The 16,785-nt window shown below is 41.7% G+C and overlaps 1 protein-coding gene across 1 annotated transcript; it reads right to left on the bottom strand.

The window, feature by feature from the left end:
• Nucleotides 1-1,195: 1,195 nt before the first annotated feature.
• LOC114041406 (zinc finger protein 3 homolog) lies at nt 1,196-14,022 on the bottom strand. The gene is made up of 2 exons (XM_027859829.1): nt 13,814-14,022; nt 1,196-3,651 (listed from the first exon to the last, which is right to left on the bottom strand). The coding sequence occupies exon 2, from the start codon at nt 3,611-3,613 to the stop codon at nt 2,564-2,566; it is 1,050 nt and encodes a 349-aa protein (XP_027715630.1). The 5' UTR covers nt 3,614-3,651; nt 13,814-14,022; the 3' UTR covers nt 1,196-2,563.
• Between the last annotated feature and the right edge of the window lie 2,763 nt (nt 14,023-16,785).

The raw sequence follows: 16,785 nt of genomic DNA, 5'->3' as shown, positions 1-16,785 counted from the left end.
AAGCAGGAAGATCTGAGTTCAAAATCCAGCCTCAGACACTTCCTAGCTTTGTGATCTTGGGCAAGTCACTTATCCTGTTTGCCTCAGTTTCCTCAATTGTAAAATTCAGATAGTAACAGTACCTACCACAGGATTGTTGTGAGGATCAAATGAGATAACATTTGTAAAGTGCTTAGCACAGTGCCCAGCACATAGTAGGTGCTAACAAAGGGGTCTCTGGTTCAAAGGGTATAAACATTTTAGTCACTTTGTTAACATAATTCCAAACTGCTTTCTACAACCAATTGGACCATTTAATAGTTCTAACATCTCGTAGTCTTCACCAGTTTGCTAAGTGTAAGAATCCTCACCGTTGTTCTGACTTGCATTTCTCTTATTATTGATTTGGGTGCAATCTCACATGTTTGTTAATTTGCAATTGTTTTGAGAACTCTTTTACACTTTTTTCTGAAATGAGAAGGGGAGAGGTTATATTCAAAAGAAAAGACGTAAAAATAAAACTTTTTAAAAAGAGGATTAAAAAAAAAACACCCTTCTCCCCATAAGCTCAAATTAATTAGAGAATTGTCTTGATCACACTTCCTTTCCCCTCATTTTAAAATTTAATCCATAACTTGCTTTTTATACTAGTCATTTATGATTATTCCTATTGGGTACACCATAAGGCCCAAGGGATTTTCCCATTTGACTTGCAGCTGAAACCTTCCACATGTGTTGACTCTCCTTTTGTCTCGACGTTCTCCTAAGTGTTTTGCATATAGTAAGCACTTAATAAATGCTTTACTCATTCATACTCCCATTTCAACCTCCCTACTTCCATTAAAACCTCCCTTGTAACAAAGGAAAGTGGCATAATCTACTGAAATAGTTCCTGGGTCTGACAGACAATGCAGTATCACCCACCTATAAAGCTTCCCTCCACCTAGAGAAAGAAATTATGGTACATTACTTGTCTTCCAGAATGAAGAATGATCATTGCTCAGCGGCCTTTTAATGTTATTTCCTTCCTTATATTTTAACTCATAGTTTAGACTCTTCAAAAAAGAGGGCAGGGAGGAGGTAGTATTTTCTTTGGTTCGTTATGGCCCCCACAGGATTTACTCTAGGAAATCTCTAAATATGTTTAAGTCTGGGTTTCCCCAAATGTGAGCAATAAGGTCCCAAGGTCTACAAGCACTAAAGGAAATAAAACGGATACTGGGTAAAAGACAGCTTTTACTTTATCTGAAACACAGGTGTTACAAAGGTCTCAGGAGCCCACAAACAGATACAGATAATACTTAAAGAGCTCAGATACCTCTAAGCTCCCCTTAGAAATCCGCAAACTTGACAATACCCTGACATTCTGGTGGAATCCCTCTTTTCCCTCACCTTACGCAGTATTCCTCAGATTTGTAGGAACAATGTTTAGATTTCTCCCTTGGAAGGCAAACACACTCACTGAACTGCTACTGTCCTAACTATTCACAGTAATAGCAGGTAACAAAATTCAGGTCTTCGGTTCCTCTTTATTGTGGTTTTAAGTCTCTCCCTACTCCTCATTATATGGGTAATCCTCTTCTATCCACAAGAAGTACAACACTCAGAAAATCCCCTGCTACCCCTAGAATGTCAGATCACCAAACTCTTGAACTTGGGGTTCCTCTGGAGGCAGCCTCCAAAGCTGGCACTGACCCATAATTCTCCCCTCTCTACCAAAAACCTAGTTTCTATAATCACACTGGCTGGAAAATTTAGATCCTCCCTCCACAAAGGAGGTTGGACTTCAGAAATATTGCCTGTGAATTTCTCAGACCCAGGGGCAAGTACATCTGATCCTACCATGTGTTTCTACAGGAAACCTTGACATTCCACCAGTTCCTTAGCTGTTGACGTCCACTGAACCGAGAAGCTGCTACCTCTTGGGATGAGGTAAAAATGGTCAGTTGGTTCCTGAAATCCAAAAACTCTCAAACTGGACCACTTAGATTCATCAAGCACATTCAGTTCATTATGAGCTCCTTCACCAAGGAACCCTTATCTGCTTCTGAAGAGCAAGAATGGGGAGGAGGAGAGCAGGAAGTAGTTTCCCATCTGCAAAATGAGGGAATTGGACTCAATCTCTAAGAGTCCTTCAGGTTCTAACATTTTAGATTGGATTCTCAAACTATCATTCACTCCAATCTTGTTTTTCTTTGTTTTGCTTTCCAGAGTTCCTGAGTTGTGGTTAATAAGAGCCCTGATTAAGACTACTTGATTCATTAATGACTTCCCCTAGTTCTTATCCTTCTCAATACTTGGAGTGCTCCTCATAATGTCCAAAAAACAACATCCCTTTCTTCTTGAAAAATTTTCCTCCCTAGACATCCATATCACCATATACTCCAAGTTCTTCTTAGATATGAGAGTGCCAAGTAATGAGGAAATAGCGACATATTTCAAAACAATTAACCTACAAACAGTTCTTGATGAAAAAAATACTAGCACTTTATTTGGAGTGCTAAGCCAGGAACAGTGCAACAGGAATTACACAAAATTACAAAGTACCTGCTCTCTGGCAACTTCTAATATTTTAGAGATTTCTCTAAAGTGGATAATCTATTATACAAAGCTCGCTTTCTTCCCTATTTAATAAATAGGGAGGGTTATTAAAAGGGGTATCTCTGGTGTGAATTCTCTGATGTTTGGTAAGCTGGCTCCTCCGGATAAAGGTTTTCCCACATTCACTGCATTCATAGGGCTTTTCCCCTGTATGAATTTTCTGGTGCTGAATAAAGCTAGACCAGCCTCGGAAGGCTTTTCCACATTCTTTACATACATAGGGCTTCTCTCCAGTATGAATTCTCTGATGATTAATAATATCTGAGCTTCGACTGAAAGTTTTCCCACATTCACTGCATTCATAAGGTTTCTCACCAGTATGAATTCTTTGATGAGTTATAAAACCTGAACATCGACTAAACGTTTTACCACATTCTTTACATTCATATGGTTTTTCTCCGGTGTGAATTCTCTCATGTTCAATAAGTAATGAAAATTGATTAAAAGCTTTGCCACATTCATTACATTCATAGGGTTTCTCTCCAGTATGAATTCTCTTATGACGTATAAGATTCGAACCCTGGCTGAAGGCTTTGCCACATTCATTGCACTTATAGGGTTTCTCTCCACTATGAATTCTCTGATGTCTAACTACATGTGAGCTGTGAATAAAAGTCTTCCCACAGTCACTACATTCATAAGGTTTCTCTCCAGAATGAATTCTATGATGTTTAATAACATCTGAGCTCTGGCTGAAGGTTTTCCCACATTCCCCACATTCATAGGGTTTTTCTACAGTATGAAATCTCTGATGTTTAACAACATCTGAGTAACATTTGAAGCTTCTGTTACATGTATTACATTTATGAGGTCGTCCTGTACTACTCGGATGATGTGGACCAAGATTTGGGCTGGCACTGAAGTCTTCCTCCCTTTTGGCAGTTTTCTTGTCAAAAACTGTTCCAATCAAGGAATTCTGCTGTATCTCGACATCTTCCTCACTTTTGCAAGATTTATGACATTCCAATCCCTGTGGGATATCTTTTAGGAATCTGGACATCACTGGATATGATTCTTTTTCAGGAACTGCCATGATTTGGAATCCACTCTTCTCAGTTCTGGTCCTACGGTCTGAAATAAACAAACAAACAAACAAAATTACCCACAAATGGCACCTGATTTCTGAGGAGAAAAAAAAGGCTTGACAAAGGCCACTGGATAAGATGATGATGAAGATAATAATTCACATTTACATATCATTTTTACATTTACAAAGCACTTTCCTATGTAGACAGAGCAAATATCATTATTCCTATTTATAGATAAGGCATAAAGAGTAATTTACCTTAGTAAAGCAAGCCAAATAAAGATAAAAAAAATACACAACAATGTAAATGGAGAGAACAAAAAAAAGAAGTGAATATTCTGCAAGTTAACAAAAAGATACAAAAATGTACTTCTCTCCCTCCCTTCTTTGCAGAAGGGGGACTACGGCTTGGAATATGTTGTCAGACTCAAATGAAGTGAATTACTTTGCTAAAATAATTTTTCCTCTCCCTTTCATTGTTACAAGGGAAATCCCCTTGGGTAGGAGACAGAGGAGGGAGAAATTTGGAAGAAAAGGTGATAGTAAAATAACCAAAGATAACAATACAAATTTTAAAATATATTGTGACTTGTCCATGGCCACTCATCTGGCATCAGAGCTGGGACTTGAACCTATGTTTCTTTGTTTGAAGCATAGCATTCTCCCCACTATACCACGCAAAGCACTATACAAATGAAGGCAGTATTATTATTATTAAAATGGAATCCATTGTAGTCAAGGAAGACAAGGCCACAGATCTCCAAATAGAGGTGAGCACTGTAGGCACTTAATAAATGTTAACTGACTGATGCTGTTGCCTCCCTGGACACCCTTTTCCACCTTCACTAACTCCCCTCAGCTCACCGACTGAGACAAGGGAGTTGGAATTCTCTTTGGCCCTCACTGCCATTTCCGGGTTCTCCCCCACCTCTACCACTCCGTAACTTCTCCTCCTCTGGGCGGCATACAATCTACATCTTCCACCCAATCAAAATTCTGGTAGCTAAAGTCTACAGATCTCCAGGTTACTCCTTTCTCAAAGAGTTCAGTTCCTGCACCAGTTCTTCTCTCCTCCTCAACTCCTGATACTCATACTAGAAGACTTCAACATACATACTGACTCTCCCTCAAATACCCTAACCACTCAGTTCCTCAACCTACTTACTTCCCTGGACCTACTCCTCCAGCCCACCTCAGCCACACACAGAAGGTCATACCCTTGATCTTGTCATCATCCACAAATGCAGCCACCTTCACTGAAACAGCTCTCTCCAAAGTTACCAATGATCTAACTGCCAAATCCAATGGCCTTTTCTCAATCCCCATTTTCTACCTTTCTGTAGCTTTTGACACTATTAGATCACCCTCCTCTTATTGACATGCTCTTCTCTCTAGGTTTCTGGAACACTACTCTCTCTCCTGGTTCTTGTCTTACCTAGCAGACCACTTCTTCTCTGTCTCCCTTACTAGATCATGCTTTCTAATCATGAGTGTCCTGCAAGTTTCTGTCCTGGGCCCTCTTCTCTTCTTCCTCTATACTTCATGTGGTGATCTCACCACCTCCCATGGATTTAATCGTCATCACATGCTGATCGTTCTCAAAACTACCTATTCTACACTACCATGTCTGCTGCCTCTAGTCTCATATCTCCAACTGCCTTAGTTGCATCTCACCCTGAATGTCCAGTAGACCCCTTAAACTCAACATGTCCAGAACTGAACTCATTTCCTTCCCGCTAAATCCTTCTCTCTTTTAAACTTCCCTATTACTGTCAAAAACAATGCCTTCTTTCCAGGGTTCCAGGCCTGCAACCTAAGGGTCATCCTTGACTCCCATCTCACCTCCTATATTCAATCTGTTGCCAAAGCCTGCTGATTTCTCTTTCTAACACCTCCCAAATACACACCCTTCTCTCCTCTGATACTGCCACCACTCTGGTATAGGTCTTCATCACCTCACACTTGGGCTACTGCAATAGCCTGATGGTTGGTCTGCCACAAGTCTCTCCCCACTCCAATTCATCCTCCTAAGTGATTTTACTAAAGCACAGGTCTGCCTATGTCACCCCCTACTCAGTAAACTCCAGTGGCTCCCTATTCCCTCCATCTTTCAGTCTTACATTTAACTCTGATGTACTCTTCAATCCTCCTTGCTTTTCCGCAAACAATGCACTCCAGGCTCTGGTAATTATCTCTGGTTATAAAGTCCCAAGTAAAATCCTATCTTCTCTAGGAAGTCACTCCTAAACCCTCTTAATTCTAGAATCTCCCTCCTGTTAATTATTTTCTATCCTGTATTTACCTTTTTGGTACATATTTGTTTGCCTGTTGCCTTCTCCCTGAGATTGTGAGCTCCTCCAGGGCAGGAATTGTCTTTTGCCCTTTTGTATCCCCAGCACTTAGCATAGTGGCATATAGTAGGTGCTTAATAAATGCTAGTTGACTGACAGACCTTGGGCAAGCCATTTAACTTCCAAAGCCTTCAGTTTCCTTATATGTAAAATGAAGAAGTTGTACTAGATGGTGTCTGAAGTCCCTTCTGAATCTAGACTGGTGTCCTCTGGGTTTCAGTACTCCAAATTTTATAAGGGAGCTACAGCACATTGTTTTTAAGGACCCTTGAAGCCAGACTTTCTGGGATCTCTAAGGGAGATATTTTCCAAGTAGAAATAAGGCGTTCTCTGGGTTTCCTAATCTACCCTAAAAATACCTTAAGGAATATTAAGGTACTCCTAAAATGCAGCAATTAGGAAGCAGTCCCACTGGGTTCTAGACTATGATTTGTTATTCGATGTTCTGGCATCTGGGGTTGAGCTACTCTACTGGGAATGGATTTGTAATAAAAGAAAACTCAGTCTTGGTACTTCAAGAGAACTACAAGGTAAAAGCAGGACGGCTATGTATCATAATTACATCCAACAGGACAGGGAGTTCCAAATGTAACTAGCACTTCAATAAAGAATAAGTGGGTTTCAGCTTTCTGCAAAATAGGATGGGCTTGTATAGGGATATAGCTTCATTTTATAGGCGAGGAGGCTGGTCCAGAAACGATGAATGACTTGCCCAGAGTCAAGATTTGAACCCAGGTCTCTAACTTCCATTTCCATATTCTTTCTGCTCTGCCAAACTAAAGTGGGAACTGCCCAAGGGCTTGGACACAGAAAACACTGGAAAGTTTGACTGATCACAAGATAAGTAACAGCTGAATCTCTGGTAACATCTTCTGGACCCTTTCCCTTTCTTCTTTCAGATGCCTGTATCAGAAGTCTCCAGAACCTTACTTTCATCTTTCTCGATATTTCTGCATCATTTGAACTATCAAATATCCTCTCAAACTCTCTGGCTTCTATGATGTTCGTCTTTCCTGATCTCCCTGGTCTGAGTAAAGGAGGCTCAGTCCCTAAAAGCTTGAACACAACTACCCATTAAAAAAAAAAAACAAAAAACAAACAACAACAACAAACAAACCAAGAATTGACTATTTACCTCTAGGCACATGTATTGGCCAAATGCTACACAGGATGGGGGTAGGTAGGAAAGTCAATACTCTGCATATGATGGCAGCCTGATGGGAGGGGAAGGGGGATCTTGCCCTCAGAGTAGCTTCTGTCCCACAGAGATTTTTATTTCCCCGTTCTCATGAAGTTAACAGGATTACTCTCTGGTGTGAATTCTCTGGTGTGGAATGAGACGAGAACTCAATCTGAAGGCTTTCCCACATTCTGTGCATTCAAAATGGTTTCTGCCAAGTGTTAATTCTGTGAGTTAAAAAAAAAATTAAGTCTGACACTGCCCTGATGGCTTTCCCACATTTACCACATTCATAGGGTTTTTCTCCTGTGTGAATTCTCTGATGCTGAACAAGGTTTGAGCTCTGGCTAAAGGCTTGCCCACAATCCTTACATCCAAAGGGTTTTAATACATTATGAAATCTCAAGTGTTGGGTAAAGTGTGAGTTGTGAATGAAGGCTTTCCCACATTTCCCACATTTAGAGGGTTTGTCTCCAGTGTGAATTCTCTAATGGTTAACAACATCTGATTTTCGACTAAATGCTCTCCCACATTCATTACATTCATAAGGTCTCTCTCCAGTATGCTTTCATGTTTAAAATCTGAACGCTGACTAAAAGGTTTCCCACATTGACTGCATTCATAGGTTGTTTTTTTTTCCAGAATGAATACTATGATATATAATAGCATTAGAGCTATGCTTGAAGGTATCCCACATTCATTTCATTCTTGCCAATGTAAATTTTCTGTCATTTATCAACTTCGGAATGGTATTTGAAACTCTGGCCTTATTCAAGGGATTTCTCTTCTCTAGACCTTTCTTAACATATAAGGTTTGAACATAGACTGAAACTTGTCCCAGTTTCATTATGCTCTGGGCCTGAATAACAACCACAGGTTGGAAACCTTTCTGACTTTCTAAATCATCATTTTTACAGTCTCCTCCAAACCCATTCTCTAGGGAACATGACACAAGAGTCTTTCCCATATTGCTCCATGGATTCTACTTCAGCAGCAATATCTTATTTGGAAGTCACTTCTACATTCTCAGTATCTTTCTCACAATCTGAAACAAGAAATGTAAAGTTTAAATGCCACCTATTTAAAAAAGTAATTTTTAATGAAATATCTGTGTGACTCAGAGTTGCTGGGTATAATCTGCTAAGCTCCTTGAAGGCTGGGAATGTTTCCTTTCTTTTTGTCCCTCTATGAGAATTCTACCGCAAAAGTAAAAAATTTCTTAAGTTCAGGAACCCCGTAAACCACATATTTCCACAGAAGAATGTCCAATAAAAGCTACCAGAACAAAAGATGGCTTTAAGGCATATATTAACTAATGTACACAAGGTCTTAGACTGTTTATGGACCCACTTATGACATCAGCCAACAATGAGTGATACAGGAATATGAGATACCTATTTATCATTCATTTATTTTGATTCTCTACCACGAATATATGTTGACTGGTTACCATGTGCTTAGTGGATCAATCCATATGGGACGATATAGGTTATTCCCAAAAGTCTTAGTGATGCTCCTGCACTAAGACTTTGGGAACACCCTGTACTCTTCTTTTAAGCAATGCTACTACCCCACGGGCCTTCATTATGACCCTTCTTTTCTATTAGAAAGCACTCTTTAAAGTCCTCTTCATTTTGTAGATGTGAGTAGAAACTCTTGAAGGCTATGCCAGTGAAGTGTGGCTCTGACAAGTATAACCAAGATGGAGGGGTTTCATGTGTGGTTCCAGGGACAGAATGTCTCTGTTGTCTGAGGACCAACCTAGCACTATCTAAACGGGATCATCAACAGAAAAATGGCTGCCAGGTGATAAACATGTTAGCTATAGAAACCATCTGCTAAGGAATGGAAGGTCTTCAATCTGACTCAGCTCTTGGGAGTACCCATACCAGTGAAATAACGAATCTACTGAAATGACAAAACATTTGAAATGTGTATATGAATTTGCTTGTCAGTCTCAGTTGAGGTGTTGATTAGTTTTGATGATCTGGTTTGTTTCCTCTTTCCTCTTTTTCCCTCTTTGTTACAAAGGATGGATCAATGGGTAGGGGAAGGAAAGTGATATATTAGGAAACAAAGGTGATATAAAAACAAAGGATATCAATATTTTTTTTTTAAAAAGAAGCCTATGTGTATTAACTCTCCTGATAAACTGTGAGTTCCTGAAGAATCATAGGATCAAATAGAGCTCAAAAAACACTTCAGAGTTCATCTGGTCTAAACTTCTCATTTTATAAATAAGGAAACTGAGGCCCAGAGAAGGTGACTTGCTGAAAGTCACAAAATAAGGAGCAGCATCAATATTCAAACCCAGGTCCTCTGACTTCATGTCTTTCCACTACACCATGTCATATTCTGCAATGCTTCATCATGGTAGGGAAGAAAATCTTTGAGAATCCAGATACCTCTCCCAAGGTGGGAACTATAATCTTTTCTTCAATGTAGCCCAAAAAAGGACCCTACATATAGAAGGCATTAGAGACTACTGCAATGTACTTACTAGTCGGTCCTGCTGTCCACATTAGTAACATGAACCTGTAATTCCATAGCACATGCATAGAGACAGATCCCACAGAAAATGCTGACACTCCAAACACTCAAAACAACCAAGAGAACACAGTTCTTCTAAAACAAGTCATCAAACTCTTAAGGAAAGTGAACAAAATCATGGGTCATTTTTTATATAGTAAAACAAAATAATATGACTCACAATTCACAACGAAGGAGATAGAGAAGGTGTTAGAAGTCGCCAAGAGGAAGTTCCAAGAGATGAGAAAGTGAAATTAGGAGGCCATTAGGGATTCAACTCAAGATTGAGATTTTCAATCTGAGGATGCAGGTGTTGGGTACACTGTGAAAGGTATATATAATCATGGAGCATTAAAACTAGAATGGCCTTCAGTTACACGTGGTGGGGCTGTGGGCGAACAGGAATATTAATGCCCTGTTGATGGACCTGTGAATGAGTACCACCATACTGAAAAACAATTTGGAATTCTACACAAAAAGTTACTAAATAGTTCATGCCCTTGGACCCTATACCACTGCTAGGCCTATACCCAAAGATATCAAAGAAATAGAAAAAAATCCTATATGTACAAAAATATTTATAGCATCTTTTTGTTATGACCAAAAAACCTGGAAACTAAAGGGATGTCCATCAAATGAAGAATTGCTCAATAAATGAGGGTATATGAATATGATGAAATACTAATGAATAGATGATGAGTAATCAGAACCAGAACAATTTATACAATTTATACTATAACATCGATATTATCAAAATGAACAGTTTTAAAAACTTTTATAAAATGATGAAAAATAAAAGGAGCAGGACCAGGAGAACGACTTTTACAGTCAAAATACCATAAAGACAAACAACTCTGAAAGTTTCAAGAAAACTGACCAATGCAATGAGCATCCATGATCCCAGAGAAGGATGATAATGATGAAACACACTATCGCCCCCCTGACAGAGAGAGGACAAATGGAGGGAAGAGAAAGAGACACGTATGGTTCTTTTTTTTGTTTTTTTGCTTTTTGGTGAGGCAATCAGGGTTAAGTGACTTGTCCAGGGTCACACAGCTACTAAGTGTCAAGCGTCTGAGGTCACATTTGAACTCAGGTCCTTCTGTCTCCAGGGCCAGTGCTCAATCCACTGCACCACCCGGTTGCCCCTAGTGACACATGTATTTTTGCATATAAGCCAAGGAGGGATTTTTTTTTTTTTGGCTTGACTATGTATATTTGTTAGAAGGAATCTGTTTTCTTTCTTTTTTTTTTTTCTAATGGGGTAAAGGTGGGGAAGGAAATAAAGTTGTTTATTTAAAAAACAGATATGGTGGGGGTACTTACTACTGATGTGGAATGTTGCATACACTTTCATATTAGGTCACTGTATTGTTAGTTTTGTTTAATTTTTTACTTGTTAGGAGAACTCTCTTGGGATCGGAAATAGTCTATGGAAGATAAGGGAGAGAGCTGATGGAGGGATGACCTTGAGCAGAGCTGATGGACAGAAGGATGACCTTGAGCAGAGGTGTCAAACACACAGCTCACAATGCTCCTGAGTATGGCCTGAACCAGAGTCTAATGTAATTGGGAAATATTTAACAAAATACCTAATAATACAATAAAACACAGATACTATTAACATATTGTTTTCTCAGTTGATATGTGGCCCACCGGAATCTTTATGTACAGGTTAGGGGCCCCCATTTCTATTTGAGTCTTACACCACTGATTCTGAAGTTAAGAACCTGGGTGATTGAAAGAATGGTGCTGCCCTCATAAGAACCTGGAAAGTTTAAAGAAGGACCAGTTTTGCCACGTATGTGTCCGGGAGGGAGAGAGAGAGAATAAATTCCATTTTAGACATGCTGAGTTTGAAATCCTGGTGGGACATCCAAGAAGAAATGTGAGACACAGAGATGGGGCTTAAAAAATGTTTATCCAGTTGAATTTCTCTGCATAAAGAAGGTAAAAATGAACAAGAACCAATCTCTACTCTCAGAAAACCCACAGTTCAGTGTGTATCTAAGGGGAGTTGGCTGAAGGTAGCAGGGATAAGACTGTAAGGCTATTAGAAATTCTTTGACTTTTCTCTAAACTCTCATACTCTTATAGCCAGTTAACAAGTCCCACAACTCCACCTCTTCCAACATCCCTCATGTCCATTCCTTCCTCTTTATTCCTTAGTATGGGACTTCATTACCACCTGTCTGGACTACAATAACGGGTACAATTATTTCTACCTTCACTATATTCTGATCCTCTCCACCCCAACCATCCATGATACAACCAAAAGATCTGCTCACAAACCCTTCAAAGTCTCTCTGTTACCGACTAAGTAATGTGCAAACTCCTTCACCCAGCATTCAAGGTCTCCCCAGACTGAAGCCATCTTACCATTCCAGTCTGTCTCTTATTATTCCCCTACATGGAATCTATATCCTGGCAAAACTGAACTGCTTACCATCTCCATTACAAACCTTACATTTTCTTGCCTTGAAAATAGCTGGCATTTACATAGCAAGGTTTGTAAAGCCCTTTACATGTTATTTCATATGGTCCTCACAATACTGCAGTGAGATTAGTGCTATTATCATCTTCATTTTATCCATGCAGGTTTCCTATGGCAGAGGAGAGAGCTGGTTCTGAAGCCAAGAGTACCAGGGCTCATGTCCTCTCTTTATCACGGACTGGTTGTGACCATGAGCAAGTCACTTAGCTTTCCATGCTCTAGGGAACACTCTAAGGCCATATGTTGCAGGGAAGGTACCAACCTGCATCAGTAGAAAAGGCTCCCTCAACTGGAAGATCTCTATAAATGAAATCCCAGGTCCAGGTCCTATTCCTATCCTACCTCTATGTCTAGAAAAACCTTCACTGACCTCCCTTTATCTACTTAATTCCCAACCATTCTTTAAAGGTCAATTCAAATGTCACTTCTTCCATAAAATCTTTCCTGATCCCCCAGTCACATATGAACTGAATCAAGCACCATTTTGTTTTCAGCCTCTCTAATGTATCATCATATACTGATAAATAAGGAAGGCAGTGTGGCCTAGTGAGGGCCCAGTCTAGTGGCTAAAGGGCCAGCCCTGGAGACAGGAAGATCTAGACACAGGCCTGCCTCTGACGCTCAGGACATTAGGAGTTTTTAATGGCCTCAGTGAGTTTGTTCTTTAAAACACTTTGATGACTACTTCAATAAAACTAGGTTTCATTGGTAACTCCATATATTTTATTTATGCATTTTAAAGCATTACTTTCGGATATGGGGTGGTGGGAGGAATAACTCTGCTTGGAATTAATTATGTCTGAGATGTCTCCAGGACATGCAGTTGTGAGCTTCTTCTGTAGCTCCCTACCACCTCATAGGTCTTAGAGCCAGAAGAGGCTTTGGAAGCCATTTATAATGACATTTATGAGACCTCCTCATACGACAGGAAAACTGAGGCCTGCCCAAAGTCACACAAGCAGTAAGCCTGGAACACATAGGCTCCCTGAGGCCAGATGCTGGCCTTTTTCTACTACAGCCCAGTCACCAACCCCACCACCACGACGCCAGTGGAGGCCTTGAATGCCAGCCCTAAGCGTGTAGTCTTTATCTTCTAGGAAATGAGAAACTACTGAAGGCCCTTTAGGAAGATGGCCATAGCAGCACGGACAGAAGGGGGGCCGGGGAGCAAAGGGGTCCCTGGGTCCTTACACCGTCAAGTGTTACAAGTTAACTATCATTAGTCTCTGATGTTTCTAGAGAGAGCAACCCCCCCCACACCCCCAAACACAGCTGTCGGGCAACAAGCATTTATTAGTCGCTTACTGAGTACCAAGCACCGAACTAGGGCGCTGGAGATAAAAACACAGGACACAGCCCCTCAAGCACAAACCTCTCGACCCGATCATCGCGCACACACACGCGCAGGGACACGTGACAAATCACGCTGCCTGTAACGCGCAGGCGCACAAAAGACCGCGCGGTCCAGCCAGTCTTCCCTGGGCATCGAGCCTGGGCCAGGACCCACCCTACTCCGACCCCCGCCACCACGCGCACGTGCACAACGACCCGGTACCCGAGCCAGCCACGGCGCCCTCTGTCTTTTCCCCACGCGGCTTCGGCGGCGCGCGCAACCCCCAAAGCGTGGGGCCGACTGTACTGCGCGTGCTTACCGTTCGCCCTGAGCAACACACGCCGATCCACTAGGTCTCCTCAAGCCCGGACGATGTACACGTCCCACACGTCCCACACACCCCGAGCCGCGTCCCGAGCAGGAAGTGCTCCCGCCCGACCTTCGTCCCCGCCGCTCGGCACTTCCGGCGACGCTCTAGGCGCCCAGCAGGGCTCGTCGGGCTCGGTGTCCGCCGGAAAAAGAGGGAGGGGAGGGGAGGAGAGGAGGAAAGGAGGGAAGAAGGCTTTGCTAAGCGCTTTACAAATATGATGTCATTCAGTCTTCACTGAGGTAGGAGCTATTATCCCCGTTTGACCATTGAGGAAACTGAGGCAAGCAGAGGGGAAGGGAACTCGCCCAGGGTCACACAGCTAAGGAGTCGTCTGAGGACGGGGTCTGAGCTGGAGAGTGTTGGAACTCCGGGCCCCGCACTCTGTCCACTGCCGGAAAAGAGAGGAGGGCGGAGTGTGGAGGGGCAGGGCCCTGCGGGCCGCCGCCGCCCCCTCCCCCCTCGGGCCCTCTGCTGACCGAGTTGGAAGGACAGGGGCCGACAGTTAGGCTCCGCCTTTTCATCAGTGACCCTGTCGGCTGCCAGAGTCCCCCCGCCCCTTGGGGGCAGCTGCTGACCGCTGTGTCTCGGACTCCTCTGCTGGACAGTCCGTCATCCGTCTCCCACCCATTGGTCCTGGAAGCCCGAGGACCACTGCCCATGCTGCCAGAGTCTCAAGCACAGCCCGGCCAAATCAGCGCTCGTGTTTCCCTGGAAAGCAGCTCAGCCGCCAGGCTCCCCTCGTGTGGGGCTTCCACCTCGGGCGCTCTTTGATTCTTCCCTCTCCCCACCCCTGTCCACGTCCTTTTGATGCTTATCTCACCTTCCACATGCACCTCCCCTCCACTCTTACCAGCACCGTGACCCAGGGTCGCATCTCCCCTAATCTATCCTTCACACAGCTTCTGGGAGTACTGGACATTTCCTGCTTTCACACATAAATACGTGTTCCCCGTGCCTACAGAGCATTCCCTCCAGAATCCATTTCTTCTATAGAATCTTCCCCTAACCTATTAGGTAAAGGCAGTGGAAAGAGGGCTGAGTCCCAGGAGTCAGGAAGACCTGAGTTCAAATCTAGTCTCAGGCAGGAGCTATGTGACACCAGGGAAGTAATTTAACCTGTTTTGCCTCGGTTACTTTATCTGTAAAATGGGGATAATAATAGCACCTCTCTTAGACACAGGGTTGTTTTGAAGGATCAAATGAAATAATTGTAAAGTGCCTGGCACATAGTAAGTACCATATAAATAAATGTTAGCTAGTATTCCTCTTCCTCCTTCAAAAATGAGCTCTTTGCGGATCTCTCATTTGTCCCCAACTACCAACTCTGTTATTCCTGTGTTTTGTGTTGAATTCTCCACTGCCTCCAATAAAATCTGAGTTTCTTTAAGGTAAAGAATGTTACTGATTTTTTATTTTTTACTCTAGATTGTTATGAACCTTTTAGTAGATTTTCAGTATTTGCCCATTTCCTTTCTAGCTTCTTTATCAGTTAAGTGAAAGCACTGGACTAGATGATCTCTACAATCTCTTTCAGCTCTAAATGCTATGACCATATGAATCCTGGCCCCAGGACTTATCACTGTGTGACCACAGGCCAGTCCCTTCAACTCTTAGCCCATTTTCTGTTTCAAAGAATGAGCATAACAATGCTTAGATGATCTACCTCACAGGGTTGTGATGAGAAAATTGTTTCTAAACCTTAAAAAGTTGGAGAAATGTGAATTAAATAAATCATGCATATTTAAGAGCTTTAAAAATATAACTTGATATGAAGTAGTCTCAGAAAATGAAATCGAACTAGCCTGCTGGTTGGTTTTCCATCCTCAAGTCTTTTCCCATTCCAATTCATCCTCCACTTGGCTGTCAAATCCAGATCCAACCATATCACATTGCACCACCACCCCACCCCACCTTTAATAAACTGCATTGAGTCCCTCTAACCTACCGGATCAAACATACAATCTGCTATTTGGCTTTCAAAGCCCTTCATAATCTGGGCCCTTCCTACCTTTCCAATCTTCTTACACCTTACTCCCCTCCACATCCTCTGATCCAGTGACACTGGCCTTACTGTTCCTCATACTAAACATAATCTCCTATTTTCACTAGCTGTCCCTCATGCCTGAAATGCTCTCCCTCATCTCTGCCTTCAACTTCAAGTCTCATTTTCTTCTGCAAGAAGCCTTTCCTAGCTAGTCTTGTTTAATCTTGTCTTCCCTCTAAGACTACCCCCAATTAAGCAGATATATATGTATTAATAAATGTGTGTATACATATATATATATGAAATGTTTGTATACAGTTGTTTGTATGCTGTCTCTCCCCATTAGACTGTGAGTTACTTGACAGCAGAAATTGTTTGTTTTTTGCCTTTCTCCAAGCACTTAGCACAATGCCTGGCACATAGTAGGCACTTAATGTTCGTTGACTGAGTTGTAAAGAATCTATCAAAGAAAAAAAAATCCCTGTTCCATATGCATTTACAGGTGAAATCTATCAGAATCACAGGTAGTATCAGAGCTAAATCCATTGTCTCCAGAGCCAGGATTCAAGACAAAGGATATGACAAAATAGTTCTTCAAAGAACTGCAAACCATAAGGAATGTTTTGCTAAATCTCTAATAATAAAAGCAAGTCAAAACTCTTCCCCACAAACTCAGCAAATTTGCAAAGATGTCCAAAAAATGGAAAGTCATTGTTGGCAGGTTTGTGGAAAGACAGGTACATTAAGACATTGTTGATAGACCTGTGAATAGGTACAAACAACCTGGAAAACAATTTGGAATTATGCCCCCAAAAAAGTTACTAAAGTTTCCATACCTTTTGCAGCAGAGATCTTACTGCTACTCCAGTCAATTTAAAGTCAGGTATCTCTGTGTTTGTATGTATACAAACATATACAAATACATGTTTCACTCATG

This window comes from Vombatus ursinus, unplaced genomic scaffold (genome assembly GCF_900497805.2).
Source record: "Vombatus ursinus unplaced genomic scaffold, bare-nosed wombat genome assembly UNPS02014173.1, whole genome shotgun sequence".
Lineage (NCBI taxonomy): Eukaryota > Metazoa > Chordata > Mammalia > Diprotodontia > Vombatidae > Vombatus > Vombatus ursinus.
Note: the sequence above shows the minus strand (reverse complement) of the source record. Positions and strands in the feature narration are given on the sequence as shown.

Bases quoted from the DNA above. Each gene is read 5' to 3' on its own strand.
- LOC114041406 (XM_027859829.1), bottom strand. From the start codon at position 3,613: ATGGCAGTTCCTGAAAAAGAATCATATCCAGTGATGTCCAGATTCCTA.